The following is a 15,523-nucleotide window of genomic DNA, read 5'->3' as shown; positions in this document are numbered from 1 at the left end:
CAGGAGTCCAGGAGGTCTAAACCAGGTACCAGGCTCTTAATTATCTGGTGGCAGAAACCCTGTGGCACTGTGGACACCATTACCATTTATAAAAGGCGACCTCAAGTCTAACTCCAGAGACAGGACTCCTAAGTGTGGTATTGGAAAACCATCACAGGAAAAGGAGGAAGTCCCAAGACAGTGCAAATGGTTTATAAAGTTATCCAGGTGTCCAGATTTTACAGATCATTTTTGTCTTGCTCTATTCTTCTCACTTGGGCAGAGGATGGAAGCAGTGCAGGGGTGAGCGGATGGTAGTGAGGCAGCCCATAGCTAGGAGAGGAACTTGCAAATGAACGGGAGAGGCAGCAGGAACACCCAAGCAGGAAACACGGATCACTAAAAAGCCTCTGCCAGGCTTTCTCAAATTAATCAAAGAACGGAGCTCAGGGCAGAGTGATATTCCATCCATCAAATATCTCTCTGTGTGCACCCGTGTAATAGATATGCATATTTGCATATGACTATATGGCACACAAACTTACTTAGGGGAAACAGCCTGGGAATTAATTGAACTCGAATGACATGGTTACACGCAGAGCATAATCTCTAAACACAAAGTTAGTAAAACAAAATTTATTTGTAAAACAGGACCTGTTATATAAAATGGCACACAATCAAGTTATACAAAAATACAAATTTTCTTTCTGATTACAGTTCTAGTTGCAAATGAGAATTAGAAAGCATTCCTGGTGGCTTCCAGTAGCTGGAATTGCGAGCACATGGGACAGGGGCAGCAAGAGTCCGTGATGCAGGGATGTCCAAGTGAGCAGAACCTGATTCCCAAGTGCAAGTCCATCATCACATCACCGTGGAGGGACAGCTCCTAAAACAGCTAGCTCCTGGAGTGTCTTCTGGAGTGAGACCCATCTTCCAGGCTTTGGCCCATTCTAAATTTAGTTTCCAATGTTTCTGAATGTCCAAAATCTGTGTGGCTACAAGTCACATGGTATTCTGATTTTTCTCACATAATCTTTCTCTCTCACCTAGTAGGACAGTTGTTAGTTACATAATTAAATTCCGTTTCAAATGATATAAAAAAGTACAGTGACACTATTTGGCAACACTAGATGTCAGATGTTGATTTCTGGCGAATTATCATTTCACAATAGCTATGCTCTCTCAATGCTGGCTTCCCAGATCCTGCTTAGACATGCACTCTTGTGTGTGTGTGTGTGTGTGTGTGTGGTTTGCTGTCGTTTTAATCCAGACTCTTATTGCAAATACTCTGAAGGTTCAGACATAGTCATGAGCTTTGAAAGAAACCAAGGCATTTAGCAAAATTTAGCCTAGCTAGATTAAAGAACACCAGTACTTAAAAAAGAAAATACAATTTACCTTTTGCAGCAATTTAAAGGTCCAACCCTTTGAAAGGAAGCACATTAGCAAACAGCTGCTGATTGAGCCCTCGGGACATTGTATACAGCCCCGTAACACCAGTCAAATTCACGGTCTACTTCTGATAGGCAATGCCTTCTTTCAAAAGATTTTCCTTCCATGGAATGATAAATGCTGAGGCTTTTTTTTTGTTATTATTTTACAGAGCCTGTATTTAGTGCAATAAGTTTAAAAAATTTGCTCTGAAATATTTACTTTACATTAACAAAAATAGCTTTTTTTAAAAAAATTGTAACAAAAAGGAGTTATCGCATAAACAGATCATGAATTATTCTTAGCAAATTACACTTTTTTCTTAAAGCATTCACCATTACAATAAGCAGAACAATGGAATATTAGCCATTCATATCTGGTAAGCTTTAGGAATTAAAAAAAAAAGAAAAAAAACAACCCAGCAAAATAAGAAACACCAAACGTACCCCAAACATAAAGCACATTCACACTTGAGGGTTAACACCAACCAATTTATCAGTTAAACATTGTAGAACTCTGGATACAACGAATAACCAAGGAGTGGAGCACCTGCCAGTGTGTGCAGATTTTATAGCAAGCATTTGAATAGATGGCCATTTAACCCTAAGCTCCCGACTTGCCTTGGAAACAGAAGCAGAACACTGGAATTCTCAGTGTTTCATGCTTCTTGTTTCTCTCTCTTTTATTCTTTCTAGAATTACCTAAGCTGAAAATCAATACATAGAAAGGCTAAACTTGCTGGGTGCCCCAGCTTCCTTTCAGATCAGGCACACGAATGTGTGGTGGATGCTACTAAAAATCAAAGAGGAAAGAGACAAAATACAAGAAAAAAGTTTGCATAATAAAGATTATCTACCCCTTTCACTCTAGTTTTCCTACTTTCTTCTATAGAAGCATTAGGGTAAACTACAAATACCTGAGGAGTCGGTTACTTTTGAATGTCGGCTGACAAATGCATGAGCTATTATGAAATTTCCCATAATGGGCCCACTCATATGTTTCTCAAAGTAAAATGGCATGGCTTCTTTGATTGGAGAAAACAGATTGGAGAAATCTCTTATTTATCTGAATGCACATGCCTAGTCTGACACACTAGGACTTATGCATCAGTAAAATAAGATACTGATTTTAAACGTACACCAGGGAAATCACCCCTTCAAAAACTTACACAAGAATTTGGTACAATAATTTTATCTAGGTTAAGTAACTAAAGTTAAAATTTCCTCTAGTTATTAAAAACATTAATCAGATATGAATCTAACATTTCCATTAAGACAATTACAATTGAAAACATTAAATGACGGAAGTTGCCTTGTAAAAGCCACCCGTATGAAAGGAGTACATGTTTGACAAAAATAAGCATAAAAAAGGTATTAAATCCCTGTTCCTTTTCTCTGATTTTGGCTGATTATGTGTGTGTGTGTATATACATATATATACACACATACATATACATATATACACACACCCACACACACAAATACATAGTTATGTGTATATATTGTTTTGGAATGTCAATGGGGGTCCATAACCGTCGGCTATGTTCAAGCAGAACTTGCTCCCGAAGCCTAGAAAACAAAGCCATACAGAGTATAATCTTAGAAAATTACCATTGAAAGGAAATATGAATGATGCTATGAGTATACAAAAATGGTCACAACGGCAACAGGGCAAAATGGGTTGAGACGCCTCTCTTGAGCCTACAAAGCTGGAATATTGCAGGCCATACTTCAGGGCCACCAGTGAGGCACACACAACCTACTACTACAGCCCATACCTAGAGAGACCTATCCTTGTACAGCAAGCAGACAGCCCTCTCTCCAGAAGCATGTCATCCCATTCAGAAAACTCTTCTGAGAACTGTACAGAGACCTCACGAATCTTAAAAGGGTTTTAAACTAGTGAGGCTCTTTTAAATAGTTCAAGAAGAAAATTGGAAATTTCTTATTGCGTTTAACAATACCCAATCAAGAGAACAATCTAAAAAAAAAACAACAACACATTTTCCTAAATATTTTTACAGGCTATAATAATAAAAAAATCTAAATGCAGACACAGCCCATATGGAGGGAGACAGACGGCAGCGGTGTTGCTGTATGTATAACAAAACAGACGTGATGCTCTTGTGGAGAGCTTTCATCTGAGGAGAAGCACGGCAAATGAGAACAGGCGACTCATTTTCTATGACAACCTTGCTCTAGTGCTGACTCTCAGATAATTCATGACGTCACAAGAGCTGGGAGACAGGAGGCATCGACTCTACATGTTTACAGGGCATGAGAAGAGATGTTTAATGGCATGCTGAAGAAACTGGGTTGTAGTCTAAGTCATGTTCTCTACTGCTTCAGGGGTGGGGAGACTTCTTCACAATGACATTCTTGGGGGTCAAATGCCGTAGTGCCCAGCACATCAGAAGGACACTACACATAAATGATGTGCTTGGGAACAGAATTTGTAAGAAAGCTACTGACTGATGGGTGACAAAAAGTGAAGGCAAAACTTGAAGGGAGATGTTAATACACTGTGTGTGGTATGGGCTACAGTTAGGAAACAGCTACGGCTTCTGACGGAATGCTATGTAACTCTGGCAATTCTCTTAGGATCAGTGTCTATAAATGAGTCTTTCTCGTAGGGAAGGAACACTTGGATTCTAGTCTACCACAATTCATCTACTTCTTGCTAAGAATCATAAGGGGAAATACATGCCAAGTCCATGGCCAAATTGGCTGGTCTTCAACTTCAAATATTTCTACCTTTCTTAAAATGCTTATTACTGGAGAATGATTCAGTGGATGTTTCAACCTCCACAAGCAAGAGAGAGGCAAGCTAGTACACCTTCACAGGTTTTTATATATGTCACTTTAAAGTTTTAGGCTTGGGGCCTTTATTTCCTAGACAGTGAGGACAACCAGGCAGTACAAGTGACATTTCCTCATGTCATGGTTGACTTGGTAGCATCATTCCAATTAGATCAGTGTAGGTTTGAGTCAGGCCATTACACTACAGAAGAATATCTACAAGTGTAAGAACTCAGGGGATGCTAAACTGATTAAGTCGTTTTTCTCCCCCAAATAAAATAACCTGTCTGGTTACCTATTCATTTACATCATCTCTCATCTATGTATCCATCTACCCATATATTAATTGTCTGTCTGTCTGTCTGTCTGTCTGTCTGTCTACGAATTAGTCATCTACCTATGGAACTCTATTATCTGTGACAGGTTGGAGGGCTTGATCCCCTTTACAATGAAGGTGTGAGCAGACTGTCTTACCAAGATGGCATGTGAGCATCGATGGAAATCGCCTTGTTTATAGGCAAAAACAACTCAAAACAAAACCAAATAAACAAACAGAAATAACAACAGCAAAGAAAGTACAGTCTCAGCAAGAGAAGAGAAAGTCTGCAGAGGAAAAGACAGCAATGTAAACAGAACAATATTGTTTTTAAAAAAGGAGGAATATGAACTTTTAGCAAGCTGAAAGGAACTTTCATGATCACCTTCTAGAATGATTCATATGACCTGCTGGTTCAAAGACACCCCAATGTGTCCCATGGGATGGAAACTAAATACTGACAGCAAGAAAAACAGTTTGACTTGGAGGCAAGCGGTCACCCTGGCCCCTGAGTGCTGGCAGAGCCACTGTTCCTTTCAGCTCACTTTCACAGATGGTAGTCTCAGCTGTGACAGGACCTCTGCCATCCAAGTGATGGGTAAGCAGGCAAACAGAAAGAGCAGCATGTCCTGCGTGATACAGACAACAAACGCTTCTCCAGAGGACGTGCAGTCAGTGAAGACACAGACAGAGAAGAAGTGAAAGGGAAAGTCGTGGAGGGCGGCCGCCTCCTCCTCGCCACCTACCATCGGCTTTAGCTCTCGGGCATCTGCGGCGCCTCCCTTACCAGCTTCTTTCATTGCTTTCCTACTGTTTTCCACAAACTCCTGCAAAATATGGACCACATGGCATTAATGTGGGGATCTTTTTAGATTTCAGTCAGTAGGTACATTTTAATGATCCAACCTTAGTGTGGTAAACAGTACTTTGAATGAAGAAGAAAACAGATTGGGGCTGGGATGGATTGCAATTCGTAGATATAAAATCTTTCTTCTGTCACCCATTCTGGCAATCTCACTATGGCTGTAGGAGATAATTTTATTCAACATTTTTAAGAGTTTGCTTTTCCCAGACTTAGAATATCATTTTTGCTTGTTTTATTTCCCATATAAAGGCTAACTGAACCAAAACCACTTTGCTTCAAAAGCTTCTAATTTGTATTATATTTTTATTATTTTTAAAAATTTTTAGACAGGATTTCAGTAAGTAGCCCTTGCGGGCTTGTCACCCACTCTACAGGCCAGGCTGGTTTTAAACTCATGGCAATTTTCATGCACCAGCCTGGAATTATAGGTACACACAACTATATCCATTTACCTGCCTGTACTTACAACAGAGACCTAGAAAGTAGTACTAGCAAGCACAAAGTATTTTCAAAAGTACCCCCCCCAAAAAAAAACCAAAGCACAAGTCAGCTGCCTTAAATATATATCTAGACTCAATGTTTTCCTCTTCATAGCACTTGTATCCTGATCTACATATTATTCCGCAGAGCAGAAATATAAAAACCATCAGCTGGAACCCGTGGTCAGAAGCGGTTAGAACAGGAACATTCCCCAGGGGCCTGCACTGCTCTGTGAGAGTTCTCGAGCACTTCCTACCATCCTTGTTACTCCCACAGAGCATGGTGGCCCCCACCTCTAATCCCAACACCAGGGAGACGGAGGCAGGAAGAGCACAAGTTCAAAGGCAGCATGGGCTCCACAGTGACAGTTTATCTATTTTTTAAAAAGTACATTTTGGTCAGTCAGGGTGTTAAAAAAAATGGAAATTTCCCCTTGAACTGCTCTATAGTCACAAGAAACCGAAATACAGATCCAATTCCATATGAAACCAACCAGACAGAATTCATTTAGGACTTGTGAAAGCATCCAAAATTCAGTTGATGATGGTATCAGAGATAGTCAGTATCAAATAGGTGAGTCCAATTACCTTCAATTTTCACTACTGAAGGAAAAAACCAAGTATCTCTTTTATTCATATATTTACGTCAGAGTTAACTGGATATCTCACACTCTCACAAAATGGCTTATTTCAATGTACCACATTCAGTCCTAAGTATTTTTAGTTCAGTATTTAGTAATGATAAAGCTGTATTTAAATTTTTTAGATTTTATGTATATGTGGTGCCATGTTTGTGCAGTGGCTAAGTGAGCAGAAGAGGGTGTGGGCCCCCTGGGACTGAAGTGACAGAAGGCTGAAGAGGTGTCATGAGAGTGCTGGGAACTGATACCTGATTCTCTGCCAGAGCAACAAGTGCTCATACCCACTCTCCAGTTCCTTAAAGTATTTAAATACAGTTTTTAAATGGTTTCAAAATTAAGTTAAATTACTAATACAGAGGAACCTCAGGGGCTTCACAGAAAAATCTGGATGCAAAATGCTTATGAACAGTCAGTACAAAATACTTTGACCCTTATGAGCTGCTTCCTGTATTTCATTTACCTTCAATTCAGCTTGTGGGATTTAGGATAATGGAATTTAACTAGGGTTGGCGGTAATAGCCTTGGAGAAGTGGTTGCTGGAGTAAGGCAGACAGGATCTGAGAACTAGGCTTTGTCCTTAAGACCGACTTTAGGAAAGGGCACTTTGATCAGTAGCTAGAAGACATGTTTAAGTGTCTGTCCAAATCCATATAGCACAGAGAAGGGGGCAGGCAGGATGGTACAGTGAGTGGTTAGAACTATTACAGAGTACTGTTCCAGAAGGTGGGTCTGAAGTGATCTGTTCTATACCAGGAAGACCTACCTTGGTTTTTCCAAGACAAACTTCATTCATGATTCAGTTCTACAATTTTAATACTGTGTTACTTTGTGGGAATTAACCACAAGGGGTACTTGGGAAATATTACCATTTGTATCCCTCAAACAGTGGAGGGCACTCGAGGGACTTACCATCAGCACTTTGTCCATATAGAATTCTCGGCCAGGGCTCCCATCATTGTATTTTGTATCAATGGCAAAACACAAGAACAATACATCCACTACCATTTCGTAAATGGACAGGAAGCAATGAGCGACTAGGAAAGCAAAGAGGCAGACGATGATCAGAGGCAGCACCCATACTGTGTAATCTTGCTGGTAGTTGAGCAGCATAATCCCAGCCAAACCGGTGCTGCAGACTATCAGCACCTGCAGCAGAGAGAACAGAGACCACACTTGAGATCCCATGGCAGCCAGCCACAATTCTTCATTGCTGCAGACTTAAGAAAACTCTTCATCAATGACAGTTACATAAGGCTGTTCCACCTCAAGCTAAAACGTACACTCCACATACACCCACACATAACATCCACTTCACTCATGGACATCATTAGACATTTAAGGACACAGATTAGATGATTCATGATTACAGTAAACTGGGACATTTCCAAATGTCATATGGTTCCTGAAAAATTCTCACCCATTGATAACCTGCTAATACATTTTAAAATAAATGTATCCATTAGTTTAAATGTAGGTTTGCATTCATAAAATTGTTGTTATTGGAATTGTTATGTTTTTTTCTAAGTATTCCTACATATATGAAATCATATTGTATACAAAACAATAAAAACTTCATAATTTAAGAGAATTATTATAAATGTTCTACAAATACTTGCTCAATTGTACAATTTTATTTTAGCCATTTTTTCTATTATTTGAGATTTATATTGTTTTCAGATATAAACGGTGCTACAACAATCATCTGTAGTCTTAAAACTTTTCCTGTGTTTCATATTGTATTTCATATGGGTTACATGGCAAATATAATGCAATCTTTGTAAAGTTTAGGTTTGGACTATGTGTAAAGCAAAAGTTATCCAATGCTAAAATAACAAAACAGCTTGCTTATTGTGAAGAACCACCTACTCAGGTGCTTCCTCACTTCATATATCATATAATTCTTTTAACCCATTTTACACCAGCTTGCCAATAGTCCCACAAATACTTGATGGCAAATATTACCCAACCCATTACTGAGATTAGGAACACCCTTGGAAATGTCAGCCAACCTGCCCAAGGTCACAGAGTAAGGAACAGGTTCCATTCAAACAATGACTGCATGATGCCTACCCCACAATTCTTTAGAGGGGAAAACCCTGCAAGTATTTGGTATGCACTTTATGAATCCTAGACACACTCTTCTCTAGCTCTCTGCTTAGCTTACCATCAGGTGTTAAAACAAAAACAAAAGCATACACATAAACAAACAAGCTCTCGAATCCCTTTGGACCCAGTGCTGAGAACAGGCAGGAAGACCCTTGCAGCACCTTCACTATTAACCTGAAAGCACTACTCTTTTGCCTTCATCATAACGTTGAGTCATAATGCATGCAATACACTGACTCAGCTATAAACCAATTGCTTTTAGATGCTCTCATGGAGCAAACCTAGGTCTCCAAATTTTATGGCCATAGACTTATTCATCATCTCATACAGTGGCTTCTTTACTAGGTGATTTCCATATTTGGTTAAATATATTATTTCCATTATTCATGTGGTTTCAATTTGCTTGTTTGGTTGGTTGGTTTTAGAGAGAAAATTTCTCCGTGTAGCTCTGGTTGTCCTGGACCTCGCTCTGTAGACCAGCAGTTTCAAAATTTGAATGAATTTTTTTATACTATCATTAAATTCTGCACATTCTATGTGAGATTTGGGGTTCCTCATGTTCTTGCCATCTCCCTAAAAGTCAAACGGTATTTGAAATGTTGAGGTCAATTAGAAATAAAGTGTGACTCAAGCAAAGTAGATATTGAGACAAACAGGATAGAAAGCAGCATATTATTAAATCATGTGAGAAATAACTCCAGGGACCTGTGATAGTTCCTCTCAAAAGACAAATGTAGGAATGATGCCAAAATATATTTAAAGAGTATCACTTAAAAAATTTTAATGGCAAATTTACAGGAACGGCACAGAAGATAGACAACATTCAAAACCTTCTCTTGCGTGTAGGACCACTCAGAGAAGTCTAGTGGATGGATGGTTGTATATTTTTTCAAACAGAGCTGACTTAATGGTTTTCAAAGAAGCTAGGAATACAGGTTCCTGGGCTTTGACTTTAGAAAACCTACTGACTGAATCAAAGATGAAGTCCTGAATCTTAAAAGTATCCCAGGTACTGATGAAGTACACAACCTCCATCTCAGGAAGCAAGGCCGTGTACCCATCACCTTCTTGCTTTAGAGAACATTCAACTTTAATTTATATGTCTCATGCAGTTAAAATTTACTTTTTAAAATATGGCTCATAATACATAGGTTAGTAAAATAACTAATAAATGAAGATAAACGCAGGACCTGTGGTGTATTAATAGCTTGATGGTAGAATGTTTGTATAGCATGTGTAAGGCTCTGGGCTCAATCACCAAAACAAATAAATAAGACACTGTGCTCTCGAGTTTTCTTCTCTGAACGGACTTCTAATGCAGAGGATAAGATATCTGACCACAGTGAGAGAAACTCAGGTGCTGGGCCAGGATGTGAAAAGTCAGGAGGAGGGAATGGCAGCTTCAGAGTTAGACACAGATATGAATGACAGCTAGTGCTTGGCTTTGTGCCTTAAGTTCATTTAACCTCTGAAAGAGACACAACAGTACATACATTCCATGATGGCAAAATTCACATTCTGAGAACACCCGACAGGAAGCCTGGCCAGTGTTCCTCCCTGCCACACCCCACCCCAAATGTAAACTCTGCACCGAGGATACCGTTTTCCTTGGAAACTACATGCCGAGAGATTTTCAGTTATAGTATAAAAATTTGGGGGGTTTGGTTATAGTATAAAATTAGTTATAGCAAAAAATCGGATTTTTGGCTACAGTATTTATACTAGAACATCTTAAATAAATTGTCAATTACAAGATACAACCAATATAAGAAATGAATTACAAAATAGAGGGAAAGTAATTTTACACAGGAGAAATGTAAACATTGTTTTGATGGGACACAGTTTTATTGGGACAAATATCAAAAAATTTTAAGACAAAAACCTAGACTCATCACTCATAAGCCACTATTATTGTTAGGACACTATTCACCAATGATCACAGGGTATAATTTACTAACTCAGAACGCTATTGCCTTTGCCAAATGTAGCTCACCATTCATTCTATAGAGAACACAGAGGCCCCATAGAAATGGGACCTGTGGTGTTATCCTTTGTTTCTTTTAAAACTTTTAAATTAAAATTTAAATTTGTGGAGATGATCCATTCAAATATAAAAAATGACTCTGAGTGAGTCTACATACTCTTTCCCTACCTCAGAGGTGTCATCTTGTGCTACTATTGTTCAATAGCATAAGGAATACTGGAGTGGACACAGTTCAGACACAGAACACAGCCACCATCACCATGTCCTTCATGACCACCCCACAGCTGCAGTACCCCAACATCATCTTTAACCAGAGGACCACAATCTATCACATCATGAAAATCTCTAAATCTACAATGTCACCTATCAGTGACATATCAATGGAAGCACACAGTACTAATCTTTTTTTTTTTTTTTCAAGACAGTTTCTTTTTATAGCCCGGGCTGTCCTAGAACTCACTCTGTAGACTAGGCTGGCCTCGAACTCAGAAATCCACCTGCCTCTGGCTCCCAAGTGCTGGGATGAAAGGCGTGCACCACCACCGCCCGGTTGAGATGATAAGTCTAAGGAAGAGCTTTCAACCAGATTACTAGCATGTTAAAAACAAAATCCACAAGCCAATTTAAAAGCCAAGGTTTTGATGTTTATGCACTGTTCCTTATAGAGGGACATAGTGAATAGTGCAACATTGACTAGGGAACTCTTGAAGAGAAGTGTAGGGCCATCCACTGGTAACATCTCAAATACTAGCTTTCATTCTTCTAATGCACATTTTAGTTGACTTATTAGTTCTCAAGCTGGGCATGGTGGTGCACATCTTTAATCCCACCACTTGGGAGACAGAAGCAGTTGGATCTCTCTGAGTTTGAGGCTAGCCCTACAAAGCAAGTTCTAAGACATCCAGGGCAGTTATACCAAGAAAGTTTGTTCCAGGGGAAGGAGGTGAAGAAGACTTACTAGTTCTCTGTTTGGTGATGTTGGAGATCATGCCTAGGGCCTTGTGCATGCTCAGTACATGTCTGTCACCAAGCTTCAGCTCTGGTCCTTAACACACTTTCAAAACAGTAATATTCTTTACTCAGCCTTTTCACTGTCTGAATTATACACATTTTTTCATCAATTTCTAAACTCAGAACAGAACATGGTTTACCAGGCCAGCTTTTAAATCCAGCCATTTCTCTAGTTTTCAACATTACATGGTTTATGAAAGGTCTCTTATCATAAATAAAGCCACATTCAGTTGTACTTAGAACTGTTTTCAGGGGTAGTTCTGACATCAACACGATTATTAAATAAAAAGGCCTCTCTGTAAAAGCCAAGGACAAATGTAATGTTAGTTGAAATAATAATTACGACATGGTTAGATCAGACAAACATGGACATCAACTCCAGCCTTGCCATATTCTCATTCTCAAATTGTGGCCAGTAAACTACCTCTCTACACTTCAGTTTCCTATGGGGTGGAATATACAGAGCTAACAGTAATAGGTCATCTTCCAGGGAATGAATGATCAGGCAGTTAGTCTCTCTCTCTCTCTCTCTCTCTCTCTCTCTCTCTCTCTCTCTCTCTTTCTGTGTGTATGTGTGTATGCGCACGCTCTTTCTTTCATTCTATTTTAGCTCTAGGGATAAGTTATGAATTTGTAAATAAAAACAGTATAAACAAAACAGAGACTCTTAAGCCCTTGCTGAATCAATATGTCTCATCCACACAATCAGTAACATCATCAAATCCTGCTCTTGACTCTTAATGAACACTGACGTGTTTCACCTTCACTATAAAAATGTCCTCTTATACAAAAACATGACACAAGCAAATCTGTTATAATGTAAACTTAATTATAGATATTCAAAGTAATTAGCCTTAATTGTTTTCAGATGACAGATCCCTAGGAAGCTACACACTTTGAAACACACAAAACTTCCACTAGACAAAACAATTTTTTGTTCTTTTCAAAGACATTTTAAAGGCACAGTGGCTGCCCCACCCCAGTGTGTAAGAATGGTGTTTAATGGGGAATGGACCCTACTGTTTGTGAGTAATTATGAAGATCATCAAGCAACACAGAGAAGGCATATGAGACTGTGTCATAAAAGAGTGCAAGCAACAGGTATGTATGCTGTGACTGTTTTACCACAGACACACACATCTGAGACGTCACTGGAGGGACACAGGCATGAGGAGCGGCATTCTAACAATGCTGCAACATGTATAATTCTTTCATTTTTCAATTTTCCTAAATAGCCTCTGGTTTTAAATACAGGTGCAATGAATCTAAGTATAATGCTATTTATATTCAGATGGTTTGGATAGCATGGAATAAACTCTTTTCTCAGCTCTAAGGAAAGTAGGTCTTGTCCCTAACAGTTCTATTTTAAAAAGATTTTTATATAATAACATCTAACATTCTACAAAAACTGCTAACATTCACAAAAAAAAAAAAATCAACAATGTGTCAAGCACCGTCCTAGATACCCTGGGTGCTTAATCGTTAGTCTAAGATTTACAATGCTAAAAATGTGTCCCCACTATTATTATCCCAAGTGTACAAACAGTCACACAATCGGCAGCCTGAGTTTAATCCAGAACGTTAGATCCCAGACTCCAGATACAATACCGTCCTTGCCTTAGTTACCTTCCTACTGCTAAGACCAAAAGCAACATGGCCAGGAAAGGGTTCATCTCATCTCATACTTTCATGTAACATGCCATCAGGGAAGGTCAGGGTAGGAGCTCAAGGCAGAACCTGGAAGCAGGAACTGAAGCCATGGAGAGGGCTGCTTGCTGGCTTGCTTCTCATGCTTTGCTTAGTCTGCTTTCTTATACAACACAGGACACCCACCCAGGGGCTGTGCCCTCCCACGTCAGTCACTATTAAGAAAATCTGTGGAGGCATTTTCTTAATGTAGATTCCCTCTTCATATACATGTCTAGGTTTGTGTCAAGTTGACAGGAACCGGGGTGTCCAGACAACCCCCATCACTACATAGACTGTTTCCTTAATTCTTTTCTTTCTTTGTATGTATGGTTCTAGGGATTGAAGTCATGGTTTTGCACATGCTAGCAAGTATTTTAGTGAGCTATATCCCCCATGATCTCTTCCTTAAAAACAAAAACCCTGCACGCCTGTTAACTGAGAATAACAGAGCTTAACTCATAAAATTATTATGAAGATTAAATGAACAGAATACCTGTAAAGTAAATTAAGAAGTGCTTAATGCATATTAAGGCATCATAAATGTTTGCTACATAGTAAATGACTTCTAGTTTTCTGCTAGGCTACATCTTTTTTTTAATTAAAGAACAAAATTTTGTGCATTCACTCAGACTTACGTTTGTCTCAGACAGTACAGGTGGCCTTACCTTGCCTAGGAATAGCATGAAGTCCCCCACTGTGTTGATGGCGGCCACTCGCAGAGCATTCTCCACTAGAATGACGAAGGCATCCTTTGCTGAGGTGCAGAAGTTGGTGCTATTGATAGCTGTGGCTGTGTATGCATTCTAGAAAAAAGGGCACGTTTTATCAGTCACCAGAAATCTAATTTTGAAAGGCATAAACCTTGTATGTATGTTTACAACACAGTTTGTGAAAAGTCTTCAGTAAAACCTGCAGCTTTTGTGTAGTGTCAAATAAGACTGGAAACTGAACACGTGAGCCAGAGCTGGATGGAGGAGCAGGTGGAAGCTGCCATGGTAAACGGAGTCCCTTTTCTGTTCTCTTCATTTGGCCTTGTGAAAACACACACAAATGTTCTGACATTCATGAACTTCCTCTCGGCCTTCCAAAAATTATGCATAATTTCAACTTTCCTGGATGTCTCAAGTTTGTGAATACATGGATCCAGGCTACACTGATAACCATTTCTTTGTTGGTTCAAAATGCAGAGCATTACAGAGCTGAGGAAAAAACTGCACCTGAATAACAGGTGACTGTCATGGGACCAGTAGCAAGCCAGAAGATGCTGGGGGTGGGGTGGGGGGGGGCCCTGATACAGATTCTCATCTGTGATAATTTACTATCTGAATATGTTTATTTCAAAGCCAAAAGATACAGTATTAAAAACAAATGAGAGCATTGCTTTTCTCTTAGCATGCATGCATTCATTCATTCATTCATTCATTCATTCATTCATTCATTCATTCCTTGCTTCGTTACACAGTCATCTGCCCATATGTTCTATCAGCTAGCTGATAGCAGGAACCAAAGAATTAACGACCTAACTGCAGTGCTCCACATTTTTTCTGTCTTCTACAAAAACTCCTTTTGAAACATTCTACACAATGCCTCAGTAAAGTAAAAATAAACCATCCTTTGAACTTGTGTTTTACAGTCACCCTGCTGGAAAACTGAGGAAGGCAACTGTTGCAGCCAGACCTATTCTCAAAGAGCACAGAATGGTCCCCCTGTGCTCACTGGCTCCCTAAGCACTCATAAAAATCCCCATCTAGCCATTTATTTCTGAGCAAGGATGGCCAAGCCACCACCTAGGGGCCCTGGCCATGCCTGGCCTGCTGGCTGCCTTCGTAAAGAAAGTTTTGCTGGGACAATGCACTGTTCATTTGGTTGAAACAAGGGTTTATAACTGAGATTACATCGCCCATAAAAAAGGTCAAGACCCTTTCTGGTTCTATCCAGAAAAAAGTGTCTAATCTCTATTCTGCATGCTGCTGAGGATCAACGTTAAGGTAGTCTACAGGGCCCTTATCCTTTTGGAAACACAAGCCTGAAACACTCATCCCCAGCCTGCCTAGCTTCCAATCTTCTGCACAGTTTATTATAATTCTTGTTCCTTTTACTTCCCACCTTGGTGCTGGGAAGTAAACCTAGACTTCAAATGTTCCCAGCAAGTGTAACAAGCCCAGGCCTTCATAATTGTTTTATTAATTTATTTTGGTGCTGAGACAAGAGCTGCTATGTTGTT

General features: G+C 39.4%; 1 protein-coding gene across 3 annotated transcripts in view; it reads right to left on the bottom strand.

The window, feature by feature from the left end:
• Slc44a1 (solute carrier family 44 member 1) overlaps positions 1–15,523 on the bottom strand; it is a 175,493-nt gene that overhangs the window by 48,024 nt on the left and 111,946 nt on the right. The window contains exons 13-16 of one of the 3 annotated variants that reach the window (XM_028779915.1): positions 13,965–14,102; positions 7,419–7,655; positions 5,271–5,351; positions 601–2,978 (exon numbers count right to left, since the gene is read on the bottom strand). In XM_028779915.1, the coding sequence (XP_028635748.1) occupies positions 2,955–2,978; positions 5,271–5,351; positions 7,419–7,655; positions 13,965–14,102 (480 nt within the window). In that variant the 3' untranslated portion in view covers positions 601–2,954. Of the gene's footprint in view, positions 1–600; positions 2,979–5,060; positions 5,352–7,418; positions 7,656–13,964; positions 14,103–15,523 lie in introns of those variants that run through there. The other 2 variants (XM_028779916.1, XM_028779914.1) reach the window with 2 other exon arrangements.

Source organism: Grammomys surdaster, unplaced genomic scaffold, assembly GCF_004785775.1.
Source record: "Grammomys surdaster isolate TR1022 unplaced genomic scaffold, NIH_TR_1.0 363, whole genome shotgun sequence".
NCBI lineage: Eukaryota > Metazoa > Chordata > Mammalia > Rodentia > Muridae > Grammomys > Grammomys surdaster.
Note: the sequence above shows the minus strand (reverse complement) of the source record. Positions and strands in the feature narration are given on the sequence as shown.